Raw genomic sequence first — 15,934 nt, 5'->3', positions numbered from 1 at the left:
TATGGCCTTCTCCAAGGGTAGGTATCTGACCTCAGCTTCATGCAGCGACTTACTCAAGTAATAGATTGGCTTTTGGATGCCATTGTCATCCCATATTAGCACCAAGCTCACAGCATGGGGGGCCACAGCGATATACGCGTACAGAACTTCATCAGCCTTGGGACTGGACATAATAGGTGGCTAGGATAGGTACTACTTGAGTTGCTGGAAGGCCACAACACAGTCCTCAAACCACTCAAACCCTTTCCACTTGTTGATCAAGAGATAGAACGGTCTACATCTATCCGCCGACCTAGAAATGAATCGATTGAGGGCTGTGATCATCCCAGTAAGCTTTTGGACCTCTTTTGCGTTTTGTGGTGGTTTCAGGTCGTTTATAGCCTTGATCTGGTCGGGGTTAACCTCGATTCCCCTATGAGTAACCATGTAGCCTAAAAACTTGCCTGACCTCACGCCAAATGAGCACTTGGAAGCATTTAAGCGTAGCTTATGCTTCCTCAAGATGCCAAAATGCTGCCGAGGTCCCCTAAATGCTCGGACACCACTTTACTCTTCACCACCATGTCATCAACATAGATTTCGATGCTCTTGCCCAACTGTGGTTCGAACATTCTTATTATCATCATTTAATAAGTGGATCCCGCATTCTTCAGACCAAACGGCATTACCTTGTAGTGGTAATTCCCAATTGGTGTCACGAAGGCCATTTTCTCCTGATCCTCCAGCGTTAGTGGTATTTGATGATAGCTTTGAAAGGCATCTAAGAAGCTCATCTGAGGATGGCCTTCTATCGCATCCACTAGCTGGTCTATCCGAGGCATTGGGAACGAGTCCTTAGGGCACACCTTATTTAAGTTTATGAAGTCCACGCAAACTCGCCATTTCCCACTTTTCTTCTTGACCACCACAATGTTGGCCAGCCATTCGGGGTAAAAGACTTCTTTGATGGCCCAGCACGCTTAAGCTTCGCCACTTCGTCCCTAATCGCATCGGCATGCTCTTTTGACGGGCGACGGGGTGGTTGCTTCTTAGGAGTGATGGCCGGATTGACATTGAGGTGATGGCAGATGAAGGCTGGGTCAATCCCGGGGGCATCGCAGGCATCCCTTGCAAATATGTCAGTATTTCTTTTAAGGAACTCAATCAGCTCCTCCTTCTCCTAAATAGGCAGCTGAGCTCCTACCCAAAAGAATTTCTCCGGGTCGCCGCCAATAACCACCTCTTCTAGATCTTCGCATTTCGCCTCCTCGGCAGTTGTGTCAGAGGGTGAAACTGATATGTCAATATTTCTTTTAAGGAACTCAATTAGCTCCTCCTTCTCCTAAATAGGCAGCTGAGCCCCTACTCGAAAAAATTTCTCCGGGTCGCCGCCAATAACCACCTCTTCTAGATCTTCGCATTTTGCCTCCTCGGCAATTGTGTCAGAGGGTGAAACTGAGGCCTTTGATTGCTATAAATTCTTCTCGGCGGAGGCCAAGGACTTCGCATTGAGCCGATGTGAGATGGCTGCTACTATGCATTGCCTCGCCATGGGTTGGCAACCACGGATTTCAAAAACTTGGTCCCCTGATGGGAATTTCACATTCTGGTGCAACGAGGAAGCAACAGCTCCTAAGGTGTAGAGTCAGGGCCTACCAACTATGGCCATATAGGGGGAGTAGGTGTCCACCACGATGAAGTTCACCTCCACTATCTCTGGGCCGGTCTGAATGGGCAGCCTAATCATGCCCATTGGGATGACAAGCTTCCCGTTAAAGCTCATCAGAGGGGAGTTGTAGGGCATCAAATCTTCTGGTTTTAATCCCAACCCCTTGTAGAGGTCAGGGTACATAACCTCGGCCATGCTGCCGCCATCCACCATCACTTTTTTCACATTGTAGTCCCCGATTCTGAGGGTGATTAGCAGTGCATCATCGTGGGGCTGGATTCCCGATCTTGTCTTCCTCTGAAAAACTCAAAACAGGACGAAAGTTCATTTTGGCCCTCTTCAGCCCTGGTTGGGACTTCTCGGGAGGCAGTTGAGCCACTGATAACACTCGTGCAAGGCGCGTGCCTGTTCTCCCTAGTGCGGCCACGATTATGTTGATCGTTCCTGCGGGTGTCCTCAGGGTAGGATCCCTCCTGGCTTCTTGATGGCATTGATGACCACTGGAATGATACAGAAGGTGCTTCAGCTTTCCTTCCCAGTCTAGCTGGTCCAGGTGGTTCCAGAGGTTCTTGCAGTTCTCTGTGGTATGCCCATGGTCTTGGTGGTATTGGCAATAAAAGTTCTGATCGCGCCTTGAAGGTTCTCCCGCCATCTTATTCGGCCACCTAAAGTATGCCTCGTTCTTGATTTTTTCCAACGCTCGATGTACTGGTTCTCGGAATACGGCATTAACAGTCTGTGCGTTGGTTGCTCCGGATTGCCCTACAAAGTCCCTCCTTGGGCGGTTGTTATTATACCGGTCTAACCTGAAATCCCTTCTCTCCTGAGGGATAAGCTTCTCTTTTCCTTTTCCCTGCAACTGGTCTTCCTCCACTCACTTATACTTGTCTATCCGATCCATCAGTTGGCGCATACTGGTGGCGGGTTTGCCAGTCAAAGACTTCCTCAGGCCGTGATCGGTTGGGAGACTATTTTTGAAAGTGATAATGGCGACGTCGTCAAAATTGTCTTCCATTTCATTGTACGTCTCCCAATATCTGTCCGAGTAGGCCTTTAAGGTTTCTCCGTCATGCATGGATAGCGACAACAAAGCGCTCAAAGGCCGAGGGGCTCTGCGGTTCGTAACGAAGCGGGAGCCAAAAGCTTGGGTCAGTTGCCTATACGAATCTATGGAGTTCGTCTTTAGACCATTAAACCACCTCATCGCCACTGGTCCCAAGCTAGACAGGAAAACCTTGCACATCAGTGCCTCGTTCCTAGAATGGACAGCCATCCTTTCGTTGAATTGGCTCACATGCTCCATAGGGTCTGTTTTACTGTTGTAAATGGCGAAGGTTGGCTGCTGGAACCGTCGAGGAAGTATGGCCCCTTCTATGTGATGCGTAAAAGGCGACTTGGAGAGTTGATCCAATGCCCTACTCATGGCATCATTTCCCAAGCCCCTAGGAGATGGGCTCCTATGCCCAGTAGTGCTCTTCTTCATGGGAGAAGGTCTCACTTGGGGGAGTCCTTGATCCTCGTCTATAGTCATCATCACTTTCATCGTCAATGGGCATGTCAAGCCTAGAACGAGATTGCCTTTGCTATGCATGGTGCAGCTTTCTCTTCAGATCGTCTATTTCTCGCTGCATGGACCGCTTATCGTTCTGTTTCTGAGACATATGGCTCCTAACTTCTTCTGGTTACAAGGCCCGGTTGTTATTTTGTGTCTAAACACGTGGCTGCCCGCACGAGAGTGGCTCCTGCTGGTTTGAGTGGTGTTTACGCTTCCCTCTCGAAACCTTCCATTCTCTTCATTTTGATCACGCTCGGGGTTAGGGAAGTTACCCTGTTGTTGGGATTTGGCTGGTTCGAGCTGATAGGAGTCTGCTTGATGAGGGCCTGATCCTACCATGCTGAATCGTTGTCCTTACTAACACATAAGTTCTTCTCACAGACGGCGCCAATTGTAGGGAGTGGGTTTGAGCGCTCCTTCTATTGGTCGAAAGGTCTCAAACCCAACTGGCCCAATACAATGAATTTTTAGAGAATGGGTTTAAGAACTAGGTTTTAGTCTGAACCACAATCACTGGACACGGTTAGGTGCAGGCTAAGCAATAAGGAAATGGGTTAAAGTATGGAATTTTGTCCTCGGGCCTTTCATCCGAGGAACTTAGTATTCTTCTTTTTCTACTTTCAGTACTAGGTTACAATGGTTTTTAAGACCATGCAGACTGCCACAGTCTTCTCCTTTTTCTCTCCTCCTGCTCTTTTTCCGCGATCCCCCATTCTTGGAGGGTCTCTCACATTATATACTTATTTCCAATCGATCTTGACCCTCCACCTGTTGATCGTGCAGGTCATTACTCGAGTGCTAGTCTCATCAGCCACCTTTCCAAACCCTCTGTGAGTTGCGGCAACCAAGGCCGCACTGTTCAGGGGTCCTTTCCTCATTAATGCGGCCAGAACGTTAGTTGGGTGCATTCAATGTGGAGGTGACAGTTTTTCCTTGAATTGCTCCTACACCATACCCCCATGTGTGTCCTACTATACTCGTCCTTTCTTCTGGGGGCGATCTGGGAAGCTGCCTTTGATGGCGTGCCGTTCTTTCCTTCTGGGGTCTGGAGTGCCGAGGACAGGATCGTCCTCGGCAACATCTCTAGGCCATTTGCGCTTTCTTTGTACGTCCTCGAGCATTTTTTCCTCCTCGGCGCGGGCCTTGGGCCTGGTATAAAGTGGGCCGAGGTCGTCGAATTCTTTGGCCCCACAATATGCATATATGTTTTCATAAAAAAAAATATATATATATATATATATATATAAATATTTATATATTTTTGTGTGTGTCTTAATATCCGTGTTTGCACACAAAGAAATGATAAATACGTAAATATGCACGTAAACATATATTATGAAACATAAACATACAAACATTTATATTGGCGAGAATATAAAAACACACACATATATTCCCTCAATGTGTAGTGTGTTTATATTTTCATCAATATAAACACGCAACAACATATATATATATATATATATATATATATATATATATATATTTTTTGAGGGTAATAAATAAACACATAAAGATAAGTATATTAACGCAAATAGACACATAAATCTATAGCTTAATGGAATCGAGACACATAAATGTGTACGTTGACCGAATCAAAAATACACAAACATATACACATACTTACCTATGTGTTTACATATAAATGTGTATGTTGATGAGATAAAAAAAAAAATGATGGAATTCGTTCCTCAAAAAAAAAAAAAAAAAAATGATGGAATTCAAAATATCAGGATATACCCTTTGGCGGATCCTCAGGTTCATCGGACAAAAATGGCCTAACCCCACATGAGACCCTAACCACCGGTCAAAGACAAAGTATTAATTTTCGGGCATGCATGGAAATGGGTTCACACATTAGTCTAAAAAGAAGGTGACTAAATGAAAGAGGCATGGAAAAGTAAGTCTATTTGGTTGGGAAATGGAAAAGTAAGGGAAAAGAAAATATTTAATTTTTCCTAATGTGTGTTTGGTTGAAAGAATAGAAAAGTGGAGAGTTGAAAAACTATTTTGTTTGAAAAACGAAGGTGCCATTTTTTCTCATTATAGTAATGTAGCTAGGATAAAGAGTTTTATCGTTCCTTTTTCCTTTGGTTATTACTAGAGAGTACTGAGAATGCCAAACTATGGAAAACATGTTTAGCACGCAGACGCCAGCTTATATTTTTTCCACATATATGACAGTAATGGACTTATTTATGTCCACGTTAAGAAGCATAAAATCATGAGTAATGCTATTAATTGCTAGCTACTACTACTACATAGGCAAAAACTCACAACAAATAACTGTTGAGTTGGTAGGAAATTTTTCATATGCGCCTACTACTTTATTATATTCATTATTAATAACTTGTTATCTAAATAATTGTCAAATATGTTATGACTTTAGATTTATTGTAAAATTTTATACAAGAAAAAAAAAATCAAAGTTTAATTGTAATTTTTTTTTTTTTTGTTGGCATATTGATTTAAAATAATTCGAAAGGCACCAAATTTTTATAAAAAATAATATAGGGAAAGTGTTCGATTGACCAAGTACTGAGAAGTTATTTGCTGTTATCAGAAAATGAAATCACTATAAGGTCGAATTTTTCATAAGGGCCCAGTTTACGCGTGAGGACTGAGGAGTAGATTTTGTAATGTGAAATGTTAGACCGCAATGACCGGCATGGTTGTAACTTGTAATAAAGTTCAAAGAATATTTTGCATCAAAAAATAAAAATAAAAAAGTTCAAAGAGTTATTCTCGGTTTCACACAAAAAAATTCAATGATACAGCAATGTAAAATCAAGACTGCATCAAATCAAAGTCTCCTCTGATTCCACGTCTTGTACGCTTAAATCTTTCAACCATAAAAGGTGGACTTATATTCGTGTCCATGTTAGGAAGCATAAAACTTTATGCACAAGAATAAAGGATCAATGTTTAATTAATTTTTTGCTTTTTAGCCGGCCTACTAATGTACAATAAACCGATGAACATTTCACACATTCCCTTTTCCTTTTTCCTCTTTGTTGTGGTGTGTATAGCAGAATTGATTTTGGGCAACCTCAGGGAAAAAGAGGGGAAATCTGCAGGAAAAATATATCTGAGTGAGGAATCTCAAGGAAATGGAAAAGTGAGGAATTTTGTAGGAAAAAGAATAACTTTTGAAAACTGAAGGAGTGGCGAAACTTGAAAGACTAAAAATAGTTTCTTTTCTTTTCTTTAAAAATAAAAAAATAAAAAATTAATAAAAAAAAGCTACTTTTCTAGAAAAGTTAAAAATGTGTGGACCTCTCTAAAGATTTTTTTGAGAAGAACCTCTCTAAAGATTAAAAATATTGTTATTTTTCTTTTCTCCAAAAAAAAAAAAAAAAAAAAAAAAAAAAAAGATTGGTACTTTTCTAGAAAAGTTTAAAACGTGTAACCTCTCTTTGAACTTTGTAGGATTATGGATATCTAAATCTATTGCTATTACTTTGATCTACCATTTATTCTCCCAAAAAAAGAAATGAAAATGCTTTTGTTAAGGAACAGCATTCGTTAAGTTGAATTGTTTATAATAAAGGGTCTTAAAAACTATAAAGCATCAATCTGTGGCACTTGAAATTTTGAAGAGTTGTATGTCAGTGTCACATCAAAAGCAAGCCCTTCTTCAAAATCTCCTAATTTGTCAGTAACTTTTCTCAGTCATATATTGGCAACCCCTTTCACATCTTCCTTTCTCCTATCAGATTTTTTTCTCATCCATCTACTCACAGAAATCCCAATGGCGCTTGTAACTAGCAGAGGAGCCTCATCTTCCGCTTTCACTCACCAATCCAAGAACTTTGATGTCTTCTTAAGTTTCAAAGGTGAAGATACCCGTCTTGGTTTCACGAGTCACTTGTATAACGCTTTGTGTCAGCAAGGCATTCACACCTTCATCAATAATAATCTCCAAATGGGAGAACAAATTTCTACTGAACTTTTCAAAACTATTGAAAGTTCAATGATTTCAATAATCGTATTCTCTGAAAACTATGCATTCTCTACTCGATGCTTGGATGAACTTGTCAAAATTCTTGAGTGTAAGAAGAATGATCAGTTGGTGCGACCAGTTTTTTACAATGTTGATCCATCAGAAATTCGTAAACAAAAAGGAAAGTTCGGGGAAGCACTTGCTAAACATGAAGAAAAATTTAAGGATGCTGAGAAGGTACAAAGGTGGAGGAATGCTTTATATGAAGTGGCCAATATTTCTGGTTGGCATTACAAGCACAAGTATGTATCTACTGATTACTTTTTGCTTTTAAGAGTTTTAATAGTTTTGGAATGACCACTAGATTATTGTTAAACAACTACCCGGCCCTAATTATTACTTTGCTTCTTCTTCTTCTTTGTTTCCCCTAAGTTTTGACAAATTATTAAAGTAATTTTTGTTTTTGTCATCATATTTTTCTAAGAAGGTAATTAGTTATAGGTTAAAGATAGAAATAAATGAACTTATTATTAGGTTATCTTATTTATTCTAATCGCAAATAATAGTTTACATGATTGAGGTATTACCAAGGTATTCTATGACATAGACACAATGTTAGTGCTTAGTTGATTCTCTAAGGTCATCTTGAAACTTTCCTTTTACGCGCTTTGAGGAAGGAAAAACATGTACATGCATTGTGAACTAGTTTGAACTCGTGAAAGAATAAAAGCATTACCTAATATTGAGGTATAGAGTTAAATGGATATATATCATATGATGTACTTTGAAATAATCATGAATTTTTTTTTTCATTATAATTATTGGAGATCACTTTTAACTTTTGAGCAATTAGAGAATAGTGATTGATAATTATCACATTATTTGGGATATTTTGACAGAATAGGCACTGATATTTTTATTCATTATGGAAGAAATATAAAGAACTACTTAGACCGGAATTATATGTATCCAAAGAAGTTTTCGTAATTTAGTAGTTCTTTTACGATACTAGGAAAATCTTATAGACAATCACAAATGGTGGCATTAGTGTTCATGCGCAACAGAAGCCTAGTGGCTTGGTTCACTTTGAGATGAATTTAGAGGACTAAATCTTATAACTGGGGGAGATTATGATACCCGGTGTAGTGGGCCTTTTTTGCAATGTTGGGCTGGGCTGTCTCTTGCGGTATTTGGCCCAAATGTTCTGAGTAAGAGAGTCGGGACCGGTTTAATTGTAACTCACTTTGGTCCGGGTTGTGCACAAACTATGCCCCGTTCGCTAGAGTTTAATCACAGACCCATGGCAAGTAGAATCACTGTGAGTAAGTTATGGCAGGTAGATATAATAAAGATGGTATAAGAAGCACAATCACTACTTTTAGCCACAATAAATGAAAGTGAGCAACAAAAGGCCCTTTGTACACAGAATAAGCTAAAAATAGAGTTGGCAAAATCAAAGCGTTAGTCTGCCACGCCAAGTAATACACGGGGTTGATACCAAGAAGGGAAAAACTGTTCCCTCAACGCGAGTAATCTCAGAGAAGAAATTAATTGGTTTGAGAGAACAGACCTAAATGGTCCATGCCCAAATACAAATCTTTTTGCCTTTTATAGAGAGCAAGGCTATTGAGGGAGAGAGGAAATCAACATATTGGTGCATGTCAGCCGTTCTAAACTCTCTGCTTTTTCTTTTTCTCTCCTTTCTATTTCTTAGTTTTCCTTTTATTTTTTTTACTTCCTCCCTTCTCAATGCTTACTTCTAGGTTATGTTTTTCTCTAAAAATTTATATTACCGTGATTTTTCGAATCCCCCTCCTCAGTGCACAACAAGGGGTCCTTTATAGAGTCTGCCGTGACTAATATTTACTGTTTTAGCCATTAACTGCCTTTGTCTAGTGTGGGTGTCCTTGCCAACCACTTACTGGTCGTCAGTGGTTTAGCCACCACCAATTACCTGTGCTGGCTGTGCTGCTCCCTTCTACCAGACAAAGAAGGCTATTTTGTTTGTTTGCTTGTTGTGGCTTTTTCTACCCATTATAGTGTGTGTGCTCTCTCTCTCTCTCTCTCTCTCTCTATCCCTCATGGCATGCACCTGGTGGTTCCAACTCATCATTTCTTCTTTTGGGTGGTATGTCATCCCAACAGGACATTTCCCCCAAAAGAGCCTAAGTAAGAACCTCAGAATAGGTTTTTTTCTCTCCCCACCGCCATACCATGCCCTCTGACCCATGACCCACCACTGCCTATATTGGCTGGGCACAGGCTGGTGGTGCCTAGGTCTCATGCGTGCTTCACCTTCTTCCTCTATTGCTCACGCATTTACCGTGATCTGGAGATTGGTTTATACGTTTTGCCGTGCATTTTTGGCTTCTTATGGCGTGGGTTGTTTTCCAATCTACCATTCTTTATGACTTGCTTCTTTTGGAGATTGGGCCTTGTTGGATCATGGGTCTTCCTTCCCCCGGCCTATTTTGTGTTCACTCCGTAGCCTTGCTAGTATTTTCTTGCCATACCACTCTGCTATTCCTGCTGTAACATTGCTTGGCTTAATCTTGCTGGGCTTCTTTGGGCTTGCTGTTTATTTCCCTCCCAGTAACTCAGTGTATTCACTGGGTCTTTCCTCACACTGTTTGCAAGCTCCTGTGTCCCATTTTCCTCTTGGGCATCCTTAGCCCATCTACTTTCCTTGGGCTTCCTCGGCCTTTTTCCAATCCTGCTTTCCCATGGGCCTTTACTAACTCTCTTGGGCTTCCCTGGCCTAATTACTTTATACTTCATCCTTGGGGCTGATGGGTCTTCCATTAGCCCCTTACTTTCTTTGCTTACATTACTTTAGACCTATTGTGGCCCATTCTCGCTTTTCTACATACTGCCCATGGGTTTGCTTCTTCCCTCTTTCCGAGCCCATTCAGGCCCATTTGCTTCTTCAGGGCCCACTTTATGAGCCCGTGAGCCATTCATTCCTACCACTTGGGCTCAATGGCTTTTTCTTGCTTGCTAACTTTGTTCTGCCCATGTTGCTGGGCCTTTTCTCTTACTGGGCTTTGTCGAAAATGAGCCTCAACACCCGGTTCCAAAGGAAAAAGACAATAGGACTTTTTCTTTGTAGGAGAAGACTTAGTAATTTTGACACTGGTCTTGTAATTGAGGTGGGAATATTTGACATGACTCACTAATCCAACAAGTTTTTTTATGGGTTAGTGTTTAGTGTAAATGGGTTCATATCAAAATAGATCATCCATTTTTTACATAACTAGTCGCAAACCCACACATTGTGCATGATAATTTTTTTAGACTTATCTCATAAATAAATATATATATATATATTATTATTATTATTATTATTATTATTATTATTATTATTATTATTATTATTATTATTATTATTATCTGCATATATTAAGAGGATTCAAAAAGTTAGTTATTGTTTTTTTTTCCCGTAAAAAATACTCATAAATTAATTAACCAACAACTTAAAAATGGGGTTAAAATAGTAAATTGGAAAAAGAAAGTTTGTTATTACTTATTTTACTGTCAAAAATACCCCTACCTAAAACTTAAAAATGGGGTCAAAATAGTAAATTGACAAAAATAATAAATTCCTACTTTTACGTTGAAATGCCTTCTTGCTTCTAATAAACTTCTACTTTTACGTTGATTTAAATTCCTACTTCTACTCACTCATTTCCTACAAAATAGGATTACTCCTTTGTTAGTTTTAAAACTTCTCCAATTTACAAAACTCACCTCACATATTCATCTTTTTTTTAACTTCATCACAATGTATTTGTTTCTTCTGTCTTCCTTTTTTTTTTAATTTTTTTTTAATTTCATTACACCCTTAATATATATTTTTTTTTTTGGATTAGAAAAGGTAGAAATCCCAAATTATAATAAATGCAAATTATTAATCTTTACTCAAAAAATAGAAGAGCCTCTGAGCATGCGCATGAGCGCGTGCTCAAAAGCTAGTTACTATTATTGTTGTTGTTGTTGTTTTACTATTGTCTATTTAACTTATGTAAAATTCTTATATGATAAAATTATCCAAATCACATTATGTAATAAAATAATATTATATTCTTTATAATGCAATAGGATAACATTTAACAATCAGAGAGAAAAAAAATAAAATAAATTGCATCAATTCAAAGTAGAGTTATTAAAAATACAAAAAAAAAATTAATAACCTAAAGTAGAGATGAAAGAAAAATAAAAGAAATCCACCAAAAATTGAGAGAGAGAATAACCTTTTTTTGTGAGGGAAAATTATGCATAGAAATATAGAATAGAAAAGATAATGAAAATTTTATAATAAGAGGATATGAATAAGAAGAAACAAAATAAATGAAGATAGAGAGAAAGAAGAAGAGTGATATTAAGGTAGAAAGTAGTGGGGAGATGAATATGTGAAAGGAATGAGAAATGTTGGAGAAAGTATAAATGTTAAAAAAATGAGTGTGATTTTATAAGGAATTTTTTTATTTATTTGTATTTAATTAAAACATTATATGTTTAATTTTTAAAAATTAAAAAAATGAGAGAAAATATTAATAATTTAATGATATAGAGGATATGACTGAATTTAAATGGTCAATTCTTGTAGTGCTATTGATTTTAGCTTGAATATATATATATATATATATATATATATATATATATATATATATAGATTGCAACATGAAAAATAATAAACCCTATCCATATAACTAAATTAAAGTTGCTTTATGATGTTGAGTTAACAAAACGAATTGGTGGTTATACTAGAAAGCTAAGCTTTTTTTTTTTTTTTTTTTTTTAAATAATAAACCTAAAAGCTAAACATGAATTGTCTTGTTTTGTTGCTTGTCATTTGGGTGAGATTGAAGCCTCGCATGAATTAATGGACCATCATTAGACCTATCAACCATTATAACTCTAAAGAATACCAAAAACAAAAACTTAGCATAAATCAATACTTACCCTTTGCAAGTCAAGAGGCTACACATTCAACCTAACGTACATCATTACCCAACAATGTTTCAACTCACCACACAGCAAAGTAATCATGCAAATGAACTTTGAAATATTCATTTGGGGTTATGATCGATGGTATGTAGCTTTTAGGAAAAAATATGTAATAGTGGTAAATTAAACAACACTATTCAACTACTCAGATTTATCATGATATGAGGAGAACATGAGTGCATTATGGACCCCTTTGTTCCTTATGGCCCATACAAAATTTAATCTATTGGAATTAAGAAGAAATAGATTTCTAAATATATAAATAGAATAATTTTTGTTAGAAGTCAATCACTACACATGAGGAGAGAAAAAACAAATCAAATGAAAAGGTAAGGTATCAAGTCTAAAAGGAATTTTATAGAACAAATGTCATGTTGTACAAAAATAACATATATAGAACAACTAAATAGGTGAATTCAAAGCAACTCAAACTAAGAATTTAAAGAAAAACACATGTAATAAAATTAACAATTAAAGAGGGAAAAAAACTTAAATCACAAAACTAAATCGCATCAGCTCAATATAAAGTTCTAAAGAACACAACAATTTATCAACCTAAAGCAAAGATGAAGGGAAAAAAAAAATCCACCGAAAAATTGAGAGAGAGAACCATTTTTTGTGAGGGAAAAGTATGTAAAGAATGGAAGAGAGAATGAAAAATTTATAGTAAGAGGTTGTGAATAAGAAAGGACAAAAAAAAGGAAGATGAAGGGAAAGATGAAGAGTGATATTAAGGTAGAGGGTAGTGGGTAGTGGGGAGATGAAAAAGTAAGAGATAGAGAAAGGTTGGAGTGTAAATATTTTATTAAAAATAAAAGAGTAAATGTTAAAAAAAAAATTATAGGAAAATTGGAAAGAAAAATGATAATGACGTGGATGCTGATGTGGCTCAACTGGAGCGTAGCAACAATAAATGCTACACTTCAGTTTTTAGATATATATAGATTAATAAATGAGTCTATTCTATGTTGACTTGCTTTTTTTTTTTTTTAAGATAATTACAACATGCTGCTAACTCCGCAACTCGAACCCTTTCCCCCTAGACCCCTAAGCACTTTGTGCATGGGAAGGTGTCAATTCAGCTACAAGGCCTTTGGCCTATGTTAACTTGTTTGACCGACAATGATGATGTAGGTTATAACTTGTGTTGGTTAAACCAAAGAAAAAAATGATAGTCTTAGGATGCTACTCAATAGGGGGAGCAGAAGTAACTTACATATGCCACTCAATTCGACCAAGCCACTCTTGATTGTGAGGAGGAATTACTCAATTCCAAAGCAACACAAACTTGCAAATAATTTTCTTAATCAAAAGACACTTGTTGCACACACAAAATGACAAGACTCCATAAATAATTTTGACTGAATAATTTTTAGAAAATGACGATTAGACACATACACAAAATGACACATGTTGCATACATGGTTGTCACACAACCTATTACCTATCCCTATACTCTGGCATCACACAGTCAACTCAAAATGACTAGATTCATTATTTATGTCAAAACAAGTTCCATTTTGACACAAACCCGTTTAACCTATAAAAATAAATGTCATTTTTATCCAGTATAAGTTTAAATTTTAAATATACAATTGAGTAATTAAAATAATTTTAATTCTTATATTGATAAATTCTTCATTGAAATTCAAAAACCCCTAACCTTTTTGCCTAAAATATAGTTTATATGCTTACAAATATAAAAATATGTTAGTCAGTTTAAGTTAGGGATGGCAAAATTGGACACGACCTGCGAACTTGACATGAAATTAGTAGTTATGGGTTGAGGCTTAATAAGTTCGTGTCATATTCGGGTTGACAAGATAGACTCATTTGATAAACGGGCTGAGTTAGTGTTCAATTGATGGAACCTGTTTGACTCATCTGATCTATTTAATTAAATGAAATTTTACCAATATACCCTTCAAACCCTAGGTATATAAACTTATTAGTTGTTATGGTTGATTTTCTTTAACATATTGTGATTGATTATTTGTAATATTGAGATATGTTTTAGTTTTAAATGATTATTTGTGATGCAGTTATTCATTAATTCTTTTATATTTAAATTTTTTTTTTCATAAATTTTTTTCTTCATTTTGTTAAAATCAAATAAACAAATCGACACAACTGACCCGTTTAATAAATGGGTAATGTTAGGGTTGAGGAATCCTAACCCGTTTAAGAAACATATTGGGTTAGTGTTAACTCATATAGTCGAATATGCATGAGTTAACACGACATGAACCCGACATGTGAACACGAATTGCCACCCTTAGTTTGAGTCATACTCTTTAAATGGGTTGAAATGGGTTGTGTCTATGTCAACTCAACACGAATTATTTATTAAGCATGCTACGTAAATTGTGTGGTCTCAACTCATTTAATAAACAAGTTATATTATATTTAGCAACTTTGACAAGATTATTAAATGTGTCGTGTTACAGTTAACTCATATTGTAATATAATACCTCCACTTTGACACGATCCACCAACACAAATTGCCACTCCTATGTTATAATATTTAAACCCTAGGTTAGGGAACCTATCCCCCCCTTAGAGCAATCGCTCCAATCTGTGCAAAATAGAAAAAGTTGCAAATTTTACACATTTTTGCTCAAAAACTACCCATCTGTCTAAAACACTGTTTATATGCAAAATTGCTATAGTAACCGTGCATATATGCACGGTTACTATAGCTTTCTATATGATTTTTTTTTCTCTCTCCTCTCCCTTGCCTTGTCAAACTCTCTCTCACCCACTCTTCAACGCCAAGAAGAAGAAGAAGAAGAAGAAGAAGAAGAAGAAGCCAAAGCCAACCACCAACATCCATCCACCATTACAACTAACCAACCACCACCACCACAACCAACCCATTACAACATCAATTTAATCCAAACACAATCAACTCACAAACCCAAATTAAAATCAACTCAAAGCAAAATCAACTCAAAATAAAACACAATTGAAAACTCATTTGGCAAAATACAAATCAACCCAAAACCCAAGCTTGCCACCGCCATGAGAGAGAGTGTGTGTGAATGTATTGAGCCATGGAGGCTTGGTAGAGAGATTTTTTTTTTTCAGATTTGAAGAGAGCACCAATTTGATAGAGAAAGAGAGGGGGAGAAAGGGAAAGAATTTTTTTTTTTAGAAATGAAAAAGAAGAAGAAGAAAGAAAGAAAGAATGGCAAAAGAAAAAGAAAAAGAAGAAAGAAAGAAGATGCTAAAGAAGAAAAATCGTAGAAGAAGAAAGAAGGAGAAGAAGAAAGTAGAAAGAAGAAGGAGAAAAAGAAAGAGAGAGTGTGTTTAGAGAAGTGGTGTTTGGTAAGGTGGTCGGGCCGTGTATGTGTAAGGGAAGTAATAAAAAAATGTGAAAAAGAATTATTTTAATAAAAGATGGTGTATTATAGATAATCTGATGCAGGTGTTTTTGCAAATTGATTGTGTAAAATAGAAAAAATAGGCTTTTAGTGTAAAACAAAAGGAAACTTTTACACTTACTAATGCAGTTGCTCTTAGAGTCATAAGTTGTTTCCGCCTCTTAGACATCCCAAAGAGGAGAGTACCCAAAGACTTGAGAGAAGAGGCTATCAATTCTCAAGCTAAGTTTCCAAAAAAAATTTCTTTTTGCTATTGATCTATCGTTTTGGAATAGTGGTTGCCTAGGAGGTTAGTTTTATATATATATATATATATATATATATATCTTTGGCATGTTTTCATGTGAAATAGGGATAGTAGATCTAGACAAATAGGTCATGATTTATGAATGTTTCTT

At 37.0% G+C, this 15,934-nt stretch overlaps 5 protein-coding genes across 11 annotated transcripts in view; 3 read left to right on the top strand and 2 right to left on the bottom strand.

The window, feature by feature from the left end:
• Positions 1–15,934, bottom strand: part of LOC126719260 (accelerated cell death 11-like) — a 72,538-nt gene that overhangs the window by 16,185 nt on the left and 40,419 nt on the right. The gene's annotated exons all lie outside the window — the stretch shown is intronic.
• LOC126717091 (cysteine synthase-like) overlaps positions 1–15,934 on the top strand; it is an 80,622-nt gene that overhangs the window by 30,421 nt on the left and 34,267 nt on the right. The gene's annotated exons all lie outside the window — the stretch shown is intronic.
• The window catches only part of LOC126717088 (cysteine synthase-like), an 80,296-nt gene that overhangs the window by 30,422 nt on the left and 33,940 nt on the right, over positions 1–15,934 (top strand). The gene's annotated exons all lie outside the window — the stretch shown is intronic.
• LOC126719259 (uncharacterized) lies at positions 2,523–3,191 on the bottom strand. The gene has a single exon (XM_050421832.1). The coding sequence runs from the start codon at positions 3,189–3,191 to the stop codon at positions 2,523–2,525; it is 669 nt and encodes a 222-aa protein (XP_050277789.1).
• Positions 6,823–15,934, top strand: part of LOC126717086 (disease resistance protein RPV1-like) — an 84,078-nt gene continuing 74,966 nt past the window's right edge. The window contains exon 1 of the mRNA XM_050418302.1: positions 6,823–7,448. Coding sequence (XP_050274259.1) covers positions 6,955–7,448 — 494 coding nt within the window. The 5' untranslated portion in view covers positions 6,823–6,954. The remainder of the gene's footprint in view (positions 7,449–15,934) is intronic.

Source organism: Quercus robur, chromosome 3, assembly GCF_932294415.1.
Source record: "Quercus robur chromosome 3, dhQueRobu3.1, whole genome shotgun sequence".
NCBI classification, from domain to species: Eukaryota; Viridiplantae; Streptophyta; class Magnoliopsida; order Fagales; family Fagaceae; genus Quercus; species Quercus robur.
The sequence above is the reverse complement of the archived record's forward strand: the minus strand, read 5'-3'. Positions and strand labels throughout refer to the sequence as shown.

Bases quoted from the DNA above. Each gene is read 5' to 3' on its own strand.
- LOC126719259 (XM_050421832.1), bottom strand. From the start codon at position 3,191: ATGAAAGTGATGATGACTATAGACGAGGATCAAGGACTCCCCCAAGTG.